Genomic DNA, 15,881 nt, shown 5'->3' with positions numbered 1-15,881 from the left:
CCCAGAAAAAAAACAACAACAACCCAAAAAACAAAAACAAAACTCTGGAAGGACACATCTTCAAATGCCACATAGAATTCCCACTGAAAAACCTCACTAAAGATGATCTCAAAATCCAAAATTATAAAATAAGTGAGAAAATAATTAACCATAAAGATATAACGGGTTGTGGAAAGTTGTTAAAGAACAATATTAAATAAACAAACACAAAAAGCTCAATGGAAAATAGAAAAAAATCCTATTATGTTGGAACAATAAAAGGTTCTACTGTTAGTTCTTCAAAGTAAAAGTAAATAAAAGTTAAAGGGGAAACCTTGCAAGCACTAGGATTATTAAAAGAACTTCCCCTTCATTAAATAAATTATTCCAGGATATAATACTCTCTCTATATAATGACAATGTGATAAAAAAAAGGAGGCAGAAGAGAGAGACACATAGAAAGAAATGGAGGTACGTGTCCTACATGACCGTGCAAGTATACAACACCATAGACTAGCCAAAGATTATTACACATTGCCACGAAAAGGTTATTTGGTGAAAACATGGATACAGCCAAAAGAGTGAACACAGAGAAAGATAGGATTTGGGGTTCTGCATAAGCATATGAATCCCCAATATTCATATATGAGAACATCCAGGGTACCTGAAAACTGCCATTTTTTTTCCACTGAGCCAGTTGCTGACCAGTATAAATAAATCAGTATTGACGAATTCATATTACTTTGTTACTTTTACCAGTTAGGTTAAAATGGAATGGTAAGAATCATGACAACCTATTTCTGTAACGAAACTGGTCTTGCTTCTTAATGAAGAAAGCAGAATCAGACACCTAAGACCAATCATATGGATATATGATGAAATCACTAAACAATCTGAGAATGACTAAAAAAAGGTATGCCTTAAAAACTAAAGATGTAAAAGAAGGAATGAAAACTGTAAGAATAAGACACAAAGGAAAAAATAATGGAGGGAGATATAAAATAGAACCAAATAATTTCTAGACATGAAAATATATGGTAACCAAAAATAAAATCTAATGGATATTCTAATACAGCTGTAAAATCAGTAAACTGCAAGATAGATATGAGCATCTCCAGGCTCTCCTGAAGGATAAAAAACTGGTAAATAGGAAATTGAGTTGAAGAGACATGAAGACCTACTGTACATCTAACTAAGATTCTAAAGGACAGATCGCAGATTGGGGGAGAAAATATTTGAAGAGATAATAATTGATAATTGTCCAGATGTGATAAAAGAGCAAAATTCACAGAGGTAAGCCTGTTAAGTCCCAAGCAGAAAAAGTAAAAATAAACCCATTCTTAGGCACCAGAAATTAAGAGAAAAAGACAAAAAGCAATTAGAGATAAGAACAGATTACCTGCAAAGGATCAATAATTAGACTGACAGAAGGTTCTAATAACTATAGAAGCTAAAAGACAATGGCCCACCTTCTTCAAAATGCTGAAAGAAAATACCTGTCAACCTAGAAAATACCTATCTATACCCACTTAAATAATCAACTAATAATGAGGGTCAAACACTGAGGAAGTTTACCACTAAAATATCACTGAAAAAACTTCAGGAGGCCAGGCGTGGTGGCTCATGCCTGTAATCCTAGCACTTTGGGAAGCTGAGGTGGGCAGATCACAAGGTCAGGAGTCCGAGACCAGCCTGGCCAATATGGTGAAACTCCATCTCTACTAAAAATATAAAAATTAGCCGGTATGGTGGCAGGAGCCTGTAGTCCCAGCTACTCAGGAGGCTGAGGCAGAAGAATCACTTGAACCCGGGAGGTGGAGGTTGCAGTGAGCCGAGATTGCACCACTGCACTCCAGCCTGGGCGACAGAGCAAGACTCTGTTTAAAAAAAAAAAAAAAAAAATTCAGGAAAAGGGAAATTAAACCAATTAGTAAGGAAATCAATAATAGAGAAATCCACCCAAATTCCAACCAAAAAAAAGTGGAATAGCCATTTGAATTTCTAACACAGAAATTACAAGCTTCTAGAAATACTGTTTTGTAATGTAAAATAATGCCAGATATCTCTTCATTTTCACTGAATCTTTGAAATCAAAATGCCACAAATAATAAAGAAAAGTTTCTCACATATTTATCGAAGAACAACTATACTTAATTAAAAGTATCCTTAAAAAGTAACTTTTCATAAAGCGGAAACCTTCTCATACTCTTTCACCTGGTCTTCAAGGCTCTCCCTATTCGACCCCACACCCACACCAACAAGAGTGATCACACATGAGTCACACCTTCATGTTACTGTGCCAAGGCTTCATCTCTGAAAATGCACTTCTTTGTCTTTTTAGTATTATTATTATTACTATTATTATTTTGAGACAGAGTCTCGTTCTGTTGCCCAGGCTGTAGTCCAACAGTGCAATCTCGGCTCACTGCAACGTCCGCCTCCTAGGTTCGAGCAATTCTCCCGCCGCAGCCTTTGGAGTAGCTAGGATTACAAGCACCCACCATCATGCCCAGCTAATTTTGGTAGAGATGGGGTTTCGCCATGTTGGCCAGGCCAGTCTTCAACTCCTGACCTCAGGTGATCTGCCCGCCTCAGCCTCCCAAAGTGCTGGGATTACAGGCATGAGCCACTGCACCCGGCCCTTCATCATCCTTTTTCTACCCAGTTTACCTATCTTTTAAAGACCAATGTAAATAGCTTATTTTCTTTATTAAGTTTTCTAAAATGATTCCAGAAAATCCATCATTTCCTTTTCCCTATTTCAACTGTAATCCCAGTAAAATACTATTATGTCAATCTTTATGTTAAGTAAAACCTATGCCAAGAAGATAAAGTGAAATGAAGTAAAATAGAAACAGTAAAATTCTGACCCAAATAGTCTTACATCTCTGCTTTAGTGTAATTCGCCCCTCAAATTACTTAAGTGGCCCCACACTAGAAAACAGGAGCCCAAATTCTATGAAAAAATGAGAAAAAAGGTCCACAATATTTTCTCAGAAAACAGACATTAAATAGATATTATTTTATTTTACATTAATCAAAAGCCTACTCTGCAGTTTGTGACAATAATCCACTAATAGAAAGAGAAAAGGAAGAAAAAGAAAAGACTATTTTACTTTACAAATCTCTTATACACTCCTTGAAATCCCAGTGAAAAATGTTTTAATCATTTTTGAATCCCTCAGAATCTGGCAGTATCTAAGAGAATAAACATTTAATTGATATTTCTTGAATACATGAGAGCAAAATAAATTATCTTTGTATTATCACTACTCATGTATACACTGTATATTTTACCAGCTTAGCATTAGCCAGCAAAGCCCTTGAATTTTTACAGGTCTGAGTTTAAATTTTTGAAATAACTACAATATGCCTCTGCAGAATTAGCAAATAATTCAAATGCATTCAATTTTCCAACTTAAAAAGCAAAGACTCCTCCTTTCTTCCACCTATATCTAAAATACCTTTATATATCCAAACAATATAACGATAAAACATAGCTTGCTTTCCTTAAGATAATGTTGATGTTTTAATATAGTAAATAGCTGTATTTTAAGAAATTCAACCTAATCCCTATAAAAATACAACTTTGGTCTTACCGTGATAAATATCCTGTAAAGAACCACCTCCACAAAACTCCATGCAAATCCAAAGCTTATCTCGCCTATAAAGAGAAAAGAAGCATGTATCATATTTTCATGATTAAAACTGTCTGCGTGAGGTAACAAGTATTTTAAGGTTGTAAGCTGTAACACTGAAAAACAACAAATGCAATGTGTTATCTTTAAAATAACTAATTAATCTTTATGAGTAATGAATTAGTTAATATAATGTGTTACTATAATCCAACCTGAGGTTTTAAACTTATAATACACCATTTGTTGGATATAAAGCTGTTATCAGGCACATCCAAATAATGAAAATACTTCCCTTTAGTTAAAAACTTCTCCTCCCCAACAGTTTATACATCTACCCAGATTCTTCACAGACAAACGGCAATAAATCTCAAAGTATACTACTTTGATAGCACTCTCATCAACAAAACAGGCAAAATATAAATGTTAGCTTCATATCTAGATTCAACAGTGATTTTCCCAAAACAGTCTTAAAATTTATCACTCACTTCTCTTTAGATAGCACTTCTCTCTCATACTCAAATTATAAGCTGTTGTAATCATATAGTCATAGGAGAAATAATCAGCTGTGATTTATATAGGTCATTCCTTTGTTCAGTCATTCATTATTTAATCTCTTAAAAATGTACCAGGAAATGTACCATTCATGGTACAGAGATGGGACAGAAAATCCCTGAACTCAGCAAGCTCTAATGCAGAAGAAAGATTCTACCTTAATATATGTCTGTCTCTCTCACCACTGCCTTCTCAGTGTCTAGAAGAATATCCAGCAAATAATATTTGTTCCATAAATGAATGATTGCATGAGTGACTGAAAGAATAAACATATCGAATTAGATTGAGGTCAGGAAAATATGGCCAGTGGACCAAATCTAGCCTGCTGCCTGATTTTGTACACCTCTGCAACTATGAATCGTTTTCCTATTTTAAAATGGCTGGGAATGGTTGTTACTTATAACTACAATTAATAAATAAAATAATAAAAATATTTCTTGACATATGATGATTATATGAAATTCAAATTTTAGTGCCAATAAATAGTTTCATTGGAACACAGTCATACTCATTTATTTCTATACTGTATGGCTGCTTTCACGCTAGAACAGAAGAGCTTAGTCCTGGTGACAGAGACCATGTAGCCCACAAAGCCTAAAATATTTACTATGTATCCCTTTATAGAAAAAGTCTGCTCACTTGGGTTAGATCATAATTTGATTAATGCATAATCCAGGCATGTATAAAGTACTGTGGGAACCCAGAGATGAAAATACCTAGGAAAATGAACGGAAAGTTTTAGAGAGGAGAAAACATTTAAATTGGGTCTTGAAATTAAAGTAGAAATTTACCAGGGAGAGACAGGAAAGGGACCTGTGCAAAAGAATGAAAACTTGAAAGAAATGCACATGTGGGAGACTGTGGGTGATTTAGTGGGAGTTGAAGAAAGACTGCCTGAAGAGACAGTAGCAGGAAATAAACCCAGAATAGGCTGGGTCACACTGTGAAACAATCCTTTGTTTACTAGCTTCTCAGTTTAGTTACCTTCCTGTAGATAATCTCTAGTCGGTCCTTGTGTCTCTTAAAATGTGGCACCCAAAAAATCAAGTACTAAGATTCTGAGTGTTACATGAACAATACATTAAAAAGTGGAGATGCTGAGCCAGGCCCAGTGGCTCACACCTGTAATCTCAGTAACACAGGAGGCTGAGGGAAGAGGATTTCTTGAGGCCAACAGTTTGAGACCAGCCTGGGCAACACACTGAGACTCTCATCTCTTAAAAAACAAACAAAAAAAGTTAGCCAGGAGAAGTGGTGCATACCCGTAGTCTCACCTACTCAGGAGGCTGAGGCAGGGTGCGGGGGGTGGGGGGGAAGGTGCAGGGCGGGGCGGGGCATACTATTTGAGCCCAGGAGTTCGAAGTTATAGTGAGCTATGATAGTGCTACCACACTCTGGCCTGGGTGACAGACCGAGATCTGAATCTTAAAAAAAACAAAAAAGCAGAGATGCTTTTATCAGCCATAGGTCACATATGGTTGGGTAGTAGCAGAATTAGCTGGACCTAAGAGGTGAGCTGACTTGACCGTAGTGGACAAGGTAGCATACAAAAAGAAAGCACAAGCTATCAGAGCGCAAAGGTCAACCAACTTAAGAGTATGAAATAGCAAGGTTTCATGATTCTAGAAAATAATGCTAAAAAGAGTGGGCCAGATGCAGTGGCTCATGCCTGTAATTCCAGCACTTTGGGAGGCCGAGGCGGGCGGATCACGAGGTCAGGAGATCGAGACCATCCTAGCTAACACGGTGAAACCACGTCTCTACTAAAAATACAAAAAGAAATTAGCCAGGCATGGTGGTGGGTGCCTGTAGTCCCAGCTACTCGGGAGACTGAGGCAGGAGAATGGCATGAACCCGGGAGGCAGAGCTTGCAGTGAGCAGAGATCGTTCCACTGCACTCCAGCCTGAGCGACAGAGCTAGACTCTGTCTCAAAAAAAAAAGAAGAGTGAAGCCCAAAATAAATCTGAAGCCATCCAGGATCTGCAATTCATAGGTGGTTCACATAACAATGAAATCGAAGCATACAGCTGATATAAAAATTTGTTTTAATTTCTAATATGGTAAATACCAATAGCTATAAATTATATAAATATGTGCCAGCTGCCCAGTGGCCTGGTATTAAGAACTTTCAGAATGGATGTCTGAGACTGGCAGATGTGTGGTCTTCCTAATCCCCCAGAGAATGTAACCACTATCTCCTTTATTTGATCATTGTATTTCTATTAAGTTAGCTGAAAGCTATCGTTAACTTCTCAGCAACTACATTAAACTGCTAGTTTACTGTTTGTAGTTAATCAAAACCTCTGGATCTTTATAAAACAAAAGGCAGACCAGTTCTCTCTCCAGCTTCATATTTGTCTACCTGGTTCAATGAAACTAAGCATAGGACTTTTTTCTTATTTGTTAAATCTTATACTTAAAAAAAATAGTAGTTTTGATTCATTTCCCTTTGTTTTTGACAGGTGTCTTATTAGCTCTCCCAGCATATCACTTTAAAATGCTTCGGCAAAGAAAGCATCACACACATTGCATTAGGTTTAATCCACACCCTTGGCGCAGTGAGCTAACTTTTTAAAGTATCCTAATTGGAAATACACCTCTCCACTCCTGCTCCCAACCCCCACAATCCAGAAGTTGGTTAGCATCTGAACGAACCTAAATCAGGAGTCTACCCTCCAGAAGCAGCAATTGTAAGAACTTGGCTTATAAACTATTTTAATCTGCACTAGTGGGTTTACTAATGAGCTTAAGTAATATTACAAATATTTTAAAACATGAAAGACACTCTATGTAGACTACTTAGAATTACCATTTGGCACTTCTCTGCCTCTGCCTGAGATATAAAGACTCTGGCAAGTCAACAATATTTGGAATGCTGCTTAGGCTCCAATTTGGATATATCTAGAATGCAGGATTCCATAACCTGATCTCTCTAGGTTAGTTGAATCCTTCCTCTAGAAGAGTGAGTGGTTCTCAAAGTGTGATCTGGAGGTCCCATGAGAGTCCCTGAGACATTTTCAGAGGGCCACCAAGGTCAAAACCATTTTAATAACACTAAGAAATTATCTGCTCTTTACATTCTCTTTCTCTCATGAGAGTACAGTGGAGTTTTCCAGAGACTACATGAAGTGTGAAAATGACGTCATCCCTGACAGCTACTGGAATATGAGCTTATGTTGTATTCTTGAGTTTTAAAAATGTCTCAGCTTTAATTTCTAATATGGTAAATATCAATAGATATAATTCATATAAAACAAAAGCTCTCTTGCGGTACTCAGCAATTTTTAAGAGTATAAAATAAAGGGGTTCTATTACGAAAATGTTTTGAGAACCATAGCTCTAAAATATCTTCACATCTGCCACAAGTGAATCTTTCATGTTAAATGCCAGCCTAGAGTTCTTAAGATGCAAGCAACTAGGACTTCACATAGCTTACAAAAAACAGGTTGAATGACTGTTCTGGGGTCTGCTTAGAATTAACAGAATAACATGTAAACTGCTTAGTAAAGGACCTGGAATATAGCACAATAAATGTAAGCTGTTTTCTACTCCTTTTGTTATAATTTATATTGTAGTGTACAAGTCATCTTATTTTAAGTGTAGTGTAACTTAAATTAACTTGGAGTGTAGTGTAGTATAACTTAAATTAACTTGTAAATTAACTTAAAGATGTTTAAGTCATCTTAAATTGCTCCTGGAACTCGGTGAAAGTATAAATAAATAAATAAATTTTTTTCTTTTTTAAGGAAAAAAATTAAGAGAGATGGTATTGATCAGGCATATATTCTTACTAAAGTCATGTTAATCACAACTTCTTTCTTATAAGTGGTCACTAATTATCTGATTAGTAATTTATCCTAGAGCTTTGCTAGTGATCGATGAGTGATATCAACTTTAATAGTCTGTATTTTCTAGAAACCAACTTCTCCCTTCATTTACAAACTGTTCATTGTTGATCTCTAATCTCTGATACCTCTTCTGTTTGTCAATATTCATTGATAACGGACTATCATCACATTTGCTGAACTTTCAATATGAGATATAATTTACATAAATCTGAAAGTTTCTAAAAATTTAAGGTGTCTAGCTGCTCTATAATTATCTACTCACCATCTTGTGTTTCAATTCCATCTTAATAGTGTTTTTCCTACCCCTTCCAGTTTGAAAACAATTTTCCTTGCTAGAGAAAATGAATGCAGGAAATGAGTTCTCGCTTTTTACATATTTCAATATGACACTACCTTCTACTTGAAGTTGGTCTATTCTCTTTTCTCCCTTTGCTTAAATATACAATTTTCTATTTATCCTACGTAAAATGACTTTCCAGCTTATAGGCAGAAAAAAAAATCAGGACCATATAGTAATACTTTACTTTTTAAGATGCCTAAAATACTTGACTTTTATAATATTCTATTTAGTTAAAGTCTAGTATTATCCAAAAGCTTGAGTAGTCATAGTCTATTAGAGAAATGACTTTCATCTATCCCATGAATATCTTTCTTATAATGACAAATCTACATTTGCTTTTGGTCATTCACTAAGCCATATGCCTAATAGGAAAGGACTTGAGTCAATCAGCCCATTTTATGCAGGTCAGTTATAAAATCTTTGTCCCTAGGTATCTGAACTGAAATAAAATTAACCACTGAAGTAAATATTCAATGTATCAGCATTAATGTCCTGATTCAACAAATCCTCAGAATTATTTTTTCTCATTTCATAAAATTATTTATCTTATAAGAAACAGAAAATTAAGTAGAGGGGGAAAAGTTAACTATTTTGATGTCTACCAGAGCATACAGGGACCAAAATTCTAATAGCTATTTTATGGTTCTGAAATTCTTATAATTCCTAAAACACACTTTTTAATCTTCCCACATTTTGTAACACATCACAGACTTAAAACTGACCAAACTAAATATAATTATTTATATATTTTTCTCAAATATAGCATAATTTAAACAGCAAAATAAAATGTGACCAAGACTACTGAGGATCAGCAACTCTCTAATATCTGCCTGAAGTTGGCACACCGAGTCTTCCTCCCTGGGAGAGGATGGGTAGCTATCCTGTACACTGCAGTCCCCTGATTCCTGTACTGTACTGTGAGTTGTTGTCTTGCTGACCAAAGCAATGGCTATTCCACTATATTCAGCAAAATAATTCAACCTTAATCATCAATGAGAAAAACAAAGTTTAGTAACTGCTAGATGTTTTAATATAAATAACTAATGTGAAGAAAATTTTTAAACTTTTTTGGTTGATTTAAAAATTACTAATAAGCAAAAATCATTGCATTCCAAATTTATTTATAGGTAACCTATACCATCTGCTTTCCCTTTAATAAGGAGGGGTAAGGATGCTGTACCCAGGGGGATACAAGCTGATCTATTTCTCTATAATTATACCTAATAATCCCCCAGTGTTCAGCATAATATTTCCAAAGGGTGGGCCACTGAACATCAATCCTACATGAAATATGCTTCCAGAAAGAAACCACTGTATAGTTAAATCAGTTTTTAAAAATATCACATAGTCTTTTCTTGAAAATTAGCAAGGCCACTGGTATATTAAAGGCTCTGAGAAATCCTGTAGTGAGAAGGCGGTTGGAGAGAGAGAGGAGGGAGAAGGGAAGAGAAGGGAGAGGTAACAAAATGGAAGGACGAAGGGTACCAGAGAGAAGATAAAGTGGGAAGAGGTGGAGGAAGCGAAAAAAGAGGAGAAGGGGGATGGGAAAAGTTGAGAGGGGGAGGAGATGGAGGAGAAAGAAAAAGAAGAAATAAAACGTCTAATTCTGTTTAATTTACTATTTACCCAGATTATTTTTTCAATACACCCATTTTTTTACAAAATACATATTTGCATCCCTCAGAACTAATGATCTATAGAAAATATCCTAGCAATACTGGTAAAGGAAGGTATCTGTAACTTCACCAAAGTTTTTTTGCTTAGAGTAGTGGTTCTTAACTGGGAGTGACTGTGTCCCCCAAGGAACATTTGGCAAAGCCTGGATACATTTTTGGTTGTTACAACTGGGGGAAAGGGTGCTACCGGTAACTAACAGAGGACAGCGGTACTAATATTAACAACTATCCTACAATGCACAGGACTACTTCCCACAACAAAAAAGTATCTGGCCTCAAGTGTTGATAGTGCCAAAGGTGAGAAACCCTGGCTTAAACAAATAACAAATTAACATCAACTTTCAGACATATTCCTAATTCCTCTCAAAAACAGAAAAGAGAAAGACATTAACAGAAAACTGATAAAATCCGAATAAGTATACTGAGTTTAGCTAACAGTATCGCACCAATGTTAATATCGTAGTTGTGAAAAGTGTGCCATGGTTGCGTAAGATGTAAACATCAGAGAAAGCTGAGTGAAGGAAATACAGAGAACTCTGTACTATTTGCAACTTTTCGTAAATGTAAAATACTCCTAAACTAGAAAGTTCCCTTTTTTAAAAGCAAGAGTAGCTGGGTATAAAGTGACTTAACTGTAATCTTTATTCTCATATTCTAAGTATTCAAAAAGATATTCATAAATATATTTCGAGTTAAGATCCAGTTGTTTCCCTTCTTAGCACTGTCTCTGGCTCTACAAAAAATTTTTCCCAGTTTTATATAACTCAAGAGACCAACATCTCTTTCCTGGATTACTGTAATAAATACACCATAATTAGTTTAACTAAATTGCCTGTTTTAATCCCCTCCACCCTAGGTCCATCCTCCACAGAATATACTAACTCTGTTAAAATCTTTCAGCAAGTATGCTCAGTCCCTTAGGTCCTAATTAAGGGATAAAAGATTCATTTTTGCCCATATCTCCACAACCTTATCTACTCCAACTACACTTGGCCCTCTGGAGGCCACAGGTCCAGCACCTGTGGGGTTCAACCAATAGCAGGTTCACCTAACCGGAGACTGAAAATTATCAGAGGGGAAAAAATAAAAATAATACAACAATAAAAATAACACAAATTAATAAAGTATTACACTATTTACATAGCATTTACACTGTGTTAGGTATCATACGTCACCTAGAGATAATTTTAAACTGGAGGATGTGCATAGCTATGCCACTTTATATAAGGGACTTGAGCATTCACGGGTTTTGGTATCCACTGGGGTTCTGGAACCAATCCCTGCAAATACTGAGAAGTAACTATGTACCCCCTTTTCCCTCTCAGGCTCTAATGTGAGACCAGTAGCTGTCTCCTGAATATGTCACGGTTTTTCATGCATGTGTTCCCTTTGCCAAAAATTCCAATTTTCTATACATATAAATATCTACCAATCTTTTAACACCCAATATTTGGGAATTACATCATTCACAGAGCTTTCTCTGATTCCCCTACATTGACAAAAATCAGAGAGTCTATCACCTTAGCACTTTTGTGCCTTCTAAATTATTACTGCATCTAGCATATTATGTTACGATTATTTGCTCATGCCTACTTCTCCTGTTAGATTATAAGCTCCTTAAAGGGAAGGATTAGGTTTTAGATATCTTCGTATCTGTGGAAATCAACACTGCACTCTACATGCTAAGAAATAATGTATAAACACTTTATAAATGGTGGTGATTTACTTATTTAAGTTGTTATTGAGGTAAAGTATGCTCATCTAAACTAGTACTCTGTACTTCAAAGGTTTATTTATTTTACTTTAGTTTTGAGACAGAGTCTCGCTCTGTCACTCAGGCTGGAGTGCAGTGGAGTGATCTTGGCTCACTGCAACCTCTGCCTCTTGGGTTCAAGCGATTCTCTTGCTTCAGCCTCCCTAGTAGCTGGGACTACAGGCATGTGCCACCATGCCCAGCTAATTTTTTGTATTTTTAATAGAGATGGGAGTTTTGCCATGTTGCCCAGGCTAATCTCAAACTCCTGACCTCAGATGATCCACCTGCCTCAGCCTCCCAAATTGCTGGGATTACAGGCATGAGCCACCGCACCCAGCCCAAAAGTTTAAAATATCTATTCTAAACAGTTTTTACTGTATGGATCAAATCTTCTACTGGCTTATTGTTTAAGGAGCATTTGTTGGCCAGGTGCGGTGGCTCACAAGGTCAGGAGTTCAAGACCAGCCTGGCCAATATAGTGAGACCCGTCTCTACTAAAAATACAAAAATTAGCTGGATGTGGTAGCGTGTACCCGTAATCCCAGCTACTCGGGACGCTGAGGCAGAAGAATCTCTAGAACTCGGGAGGTGGAGGTTGCAGTGAGCCGAGGTCCTGCCACTGCACTGCAGCCAGACGCTGTGTCAAAAAAAAAAAAAAAAAAAAAAACGAGCATTTATTGTTTTTCCCCCTAAGCTTTATTGAGTTCAAGCTTGAGAGTAATGTCTCCATTTTCTTAACTTATTCTTAAATGATATGCTGGGCTAAGGAATACTTAGAAGGAACCTGAAATTAGTTTAAACTCATCTTTAGTTTAAAAGAAGTAATAGTTAAGCTCCAAAAGAATTGTAAAGAATAAGTCTATGATGATTTAATTCTGTTGTTTTATAAATACACAAACATATATATTCAGATACAAATACATACCAAACTGGGACTATTTAAAATTTTTAAATGTTAATGCTTTGTCTATCTAGTTTTTATTGTAGGTATATTAATGATATTGAACAGTGGAGTAGGAAAGGCCTTGTTAAGAAGAATGCCAGGTATTCTGCTTTATAGAAGCTCAGTTTCAGTATTTCTTCATAAGCGAGCACAGCTACCCTGATATAAAATGGACTTCTGAAACTTAATTATATGCTAGTCATCTACTAAGAAAATTCATAGGGTAAGTCTGATTCTCTGAGGGGGAAATTTATCAATGGTCAAACTACATTTGCTCAGTTTCCTTAACTTTTTGTCTAAATTTGTTATACAGGTTGTAATAGCAACAACATAGAAGGAAGAATGTTGCAATGAACAGTATACATTTTACGGGGTTTCTATCAAGTTCAAACAAGATCCTCCTTTGTGAAGTCATTCAGTAATGAGAAAGAATTCAAGAAATCATGTTCCCTCTGAGACTAAATCTGGCCTTTCTGGGCTAAGCAATACAGTATGCCAAAAAAGACATCAGACTAGCTACCTGTAAAGCCAGGATTAAATCCCAGTGCCACTAATGAGAAGTTGGATAGACTAAGTAAGTCATTTATCCCCCACTTCATTTTCTCATCTATAACCAAGAATGGGCTGTATGACAACATCTCTTAGTCCCTTACAGCTCTAACATCCTACAAGTCTAATCATTAGGATTCCCTACTCCAACCTTGGCTGAGCCTGAACTTCAATTAGGGAATAAGGGAAGAATCTCTACAGAAGAAAAGAGCAAGAGAGAGATAAAATTAATTGCTATCCTACATTATACTACTATTTACCTTCAAATCACTTTGATAAGCTATACCCATTTACAGAATAAAATAATATATTTAAATCAGTGTTTCTTAATATTAGATTGTACAACACTAAAAAGAACATAGTTTTACTGAAAAAAATGATCCTACTTTTGTCTGTTTTACTTTGGTTTCTGGGTAATTCTGCTTTTTGTATTTGGAATGAAGCAAAATCATAAAATAAAAAACTTAGATGTTAAATTCTCTCAAGAATCTTATTTGTAAAATGGAAATAATTTCTACCACAGCTATACTGCTATCCAGGTTGCTGAAAGATCAAAGGAGGCACTAAAATAATGATACTTTTAAAAAGTTAAGAAGTAGTAGTAGCAGCAGCAGCAGCAGCAGCAGCAATAGCAGTAGTAGCAGCGGCAAATATCTATTGAGCATTTATTACATTCTAAGCACTGTTCTTAGTATTTCACATGTAGTTACCCAGGAAGTACTCACACCTACCCTGTCATGTAGATATTATTATCATCTCTGTTTTATAGATGAGGAAACAGAGGCATAAACTGGTTAAATAATTGATAAGTGATAGAACTAGGTCTCAGACCAGACAATCTGTCTCCAGAACTTAACCTCTTAACTACCAAAGATACGATTTGTCTCTGGCAAAAAGATCATGCTCATTTTACCATACCAAGGGTGCCACATAAATGAGTGGGGTTATCCTGGAATAACAGGTTAGATTTTGGATGGTTCCATAGTTCTGGAAGATTCAGATCATGTTTGAGAGATACTCTTAGATGAATGTCCCTGGTGAAAAAAAATGCTCATTTAAAGACCAGCTTGCCCTTGGGGGAAAAAAACCTTTGTAATAATTCTCCTAGTTGAGCCTAGTAGGTAGGTCATTTTGTTAGGATCAAAAGCAGTAAAACAAATTGTTTTGAAGTGGTGCTTTTAATTGTATTAGCAGCAATCAATTATTTGTATCATGAACTTCAATGGTTTTAAGATAATATTTCTTTGAACTTATACAGTAACTGCCTGTGCTGAGTAGGCTTCCTAACATACAAACTGATGGAGAAACTGTCTGTGTTAGGTTGCTGTTTCACTCACTCACCATATAAGTAGTTTTAAACTGGCTGCTAAAGAACCCATTTAAAATGTGTAACAGCCACTGACCTGGGGGTAGTACCTATCCCTATGTGAAAAGGGTTAGTTAATTCCCCGAAGTCTCTATAAAACCCACACCTTGGCCGGGCGCGGTGGCTCACTCCTGTAATCCCAGCACCTTGGGAGGCCGAGGAGGGTGGATCACCTGAGGTCAGGAGTTCGAGACCTGCCTGACCAACATGGTGAAACCCCATCTCTACTAAAAATAAAAAATTACCGAAACGGGTGGATCACGAGGTCAGGAGATCGAGACCATCCTGGCTAACAGGGTGAAACACCGTCTCTACTAAAAATACAAAAAAAGGCCGGGCACAGTGGCTCACGCGTGTAATCCCAGCACTTTGGGAGGCCGAGGTGGGTGGATCACGAGGTCAGGAGATCAAGATCATCCTGGCTAACACGGTGAAACCCCGTCTCTACTAAAAATACAAAAAAATTAGCCGGGTGTGGTGGCAGGCGCCTGTAGTCCCAGCTACTCGGAAGGTGAGGCAGGAGAATGGCTTGAACCCGGGAGGTGGAGCTTGCAGTGAGCTGAGATCGCACCACTGCACTCCAGCCTGGGTGACAGAGTGAGATTCCATCTCAAAAAAAAAATAAAAATAAATAATTTAGCTGTGTGTGGTGGCGTGTGCCTATCGTCCTAGCTACTTGGGAAGCTGAGGCAGGAGAATCTCTTGAACCCGGGAAGTGGAGGTTGCAGTGAGCCGATATCACGCCACTGCACTCCAGTCCGGGAGGTTGCAGTGAGCTGAGATCGTGCCACTGCACTCCAGCCTGGGCAACAGAGTGAGACTCTGTCTCAAACAAACAAACAAAAAAAAACAAAAAAACTCCCACACCTCTACCTTAACCAAGGTGGGGCAATCAAAGCTGTACAAGAGTGGTTACAACCATGAACAGCAGGTCCAGTTGGTTTTTCAAAAGCTAGAAAGATGACAGGGCAGAATACCCTAGTCTTTTCTGTTGTGCCCAAAAGAGAAGAGAAAAAGTGTTTTGTACCTGGATCATATGAAAATGGGAACCTGCAATAAGTTACAGTATGTTGGATGTTGCTAAAGTATGCTGAAGAAAAACTGAAGAGTTTTTTTAATACATAGGGAAGGCCAGGCAGGGTGACTGACACCTGTAATTTCAGCATTTTGGGAGGCCGAGGCAGGTGGATCATTTGAGCTCAGGAATTTGAGACCAGCCTGGGCAACATAGTG

At 36.9% G+C, this 15,881-nt stretch overlaps 1 protein-coding gene across 4 annotated transcripts in view; it reads right to left on the bottom strand.

Moving 5' to 3' along the window:
• The window catches only part of MAP4K3 (mitogen-activated protein kinase kinase kinase kinase 3), a 186,659-nt gene that overhangs the window by 90,249 nt on the left and 80,529 nt on the right, over nt 1-15,881 (bottom strand). For all 4 annotated transcript variants that reach the window (XM_019021178.4, XM_019021179.4, XM_019021181.4 and 1 more), the window contains one exon: nt 3,579-3,643. In XM_019021178.4, coding sequence (XP_018876723.1) covers nt 3,579-3,643 — 65 coding nt within the window. The remainder of the gene's footprint in view (nt 1-3,578; nt 3,644-15,881) is intronic.

This window comes from Gorilla gorilla, chromosome 12 (genome assembly GCF_029281585.2).
Source record: "Gorilla gorilla gorilla isolate KB3781 chromosome 12, NHGRI_mGorGor1-v2.1_pri, whole genome shotgun sequence".
NCBI classification, from domain to species: Eukaryota; Metazoa; Chordata; class Mammalia; order Primates; family Hominidae; genus Gorilla; species Gorilla gorilla.
This window is presented reverse-complemented; position numbering and strand designations above follow the sequence as displayed.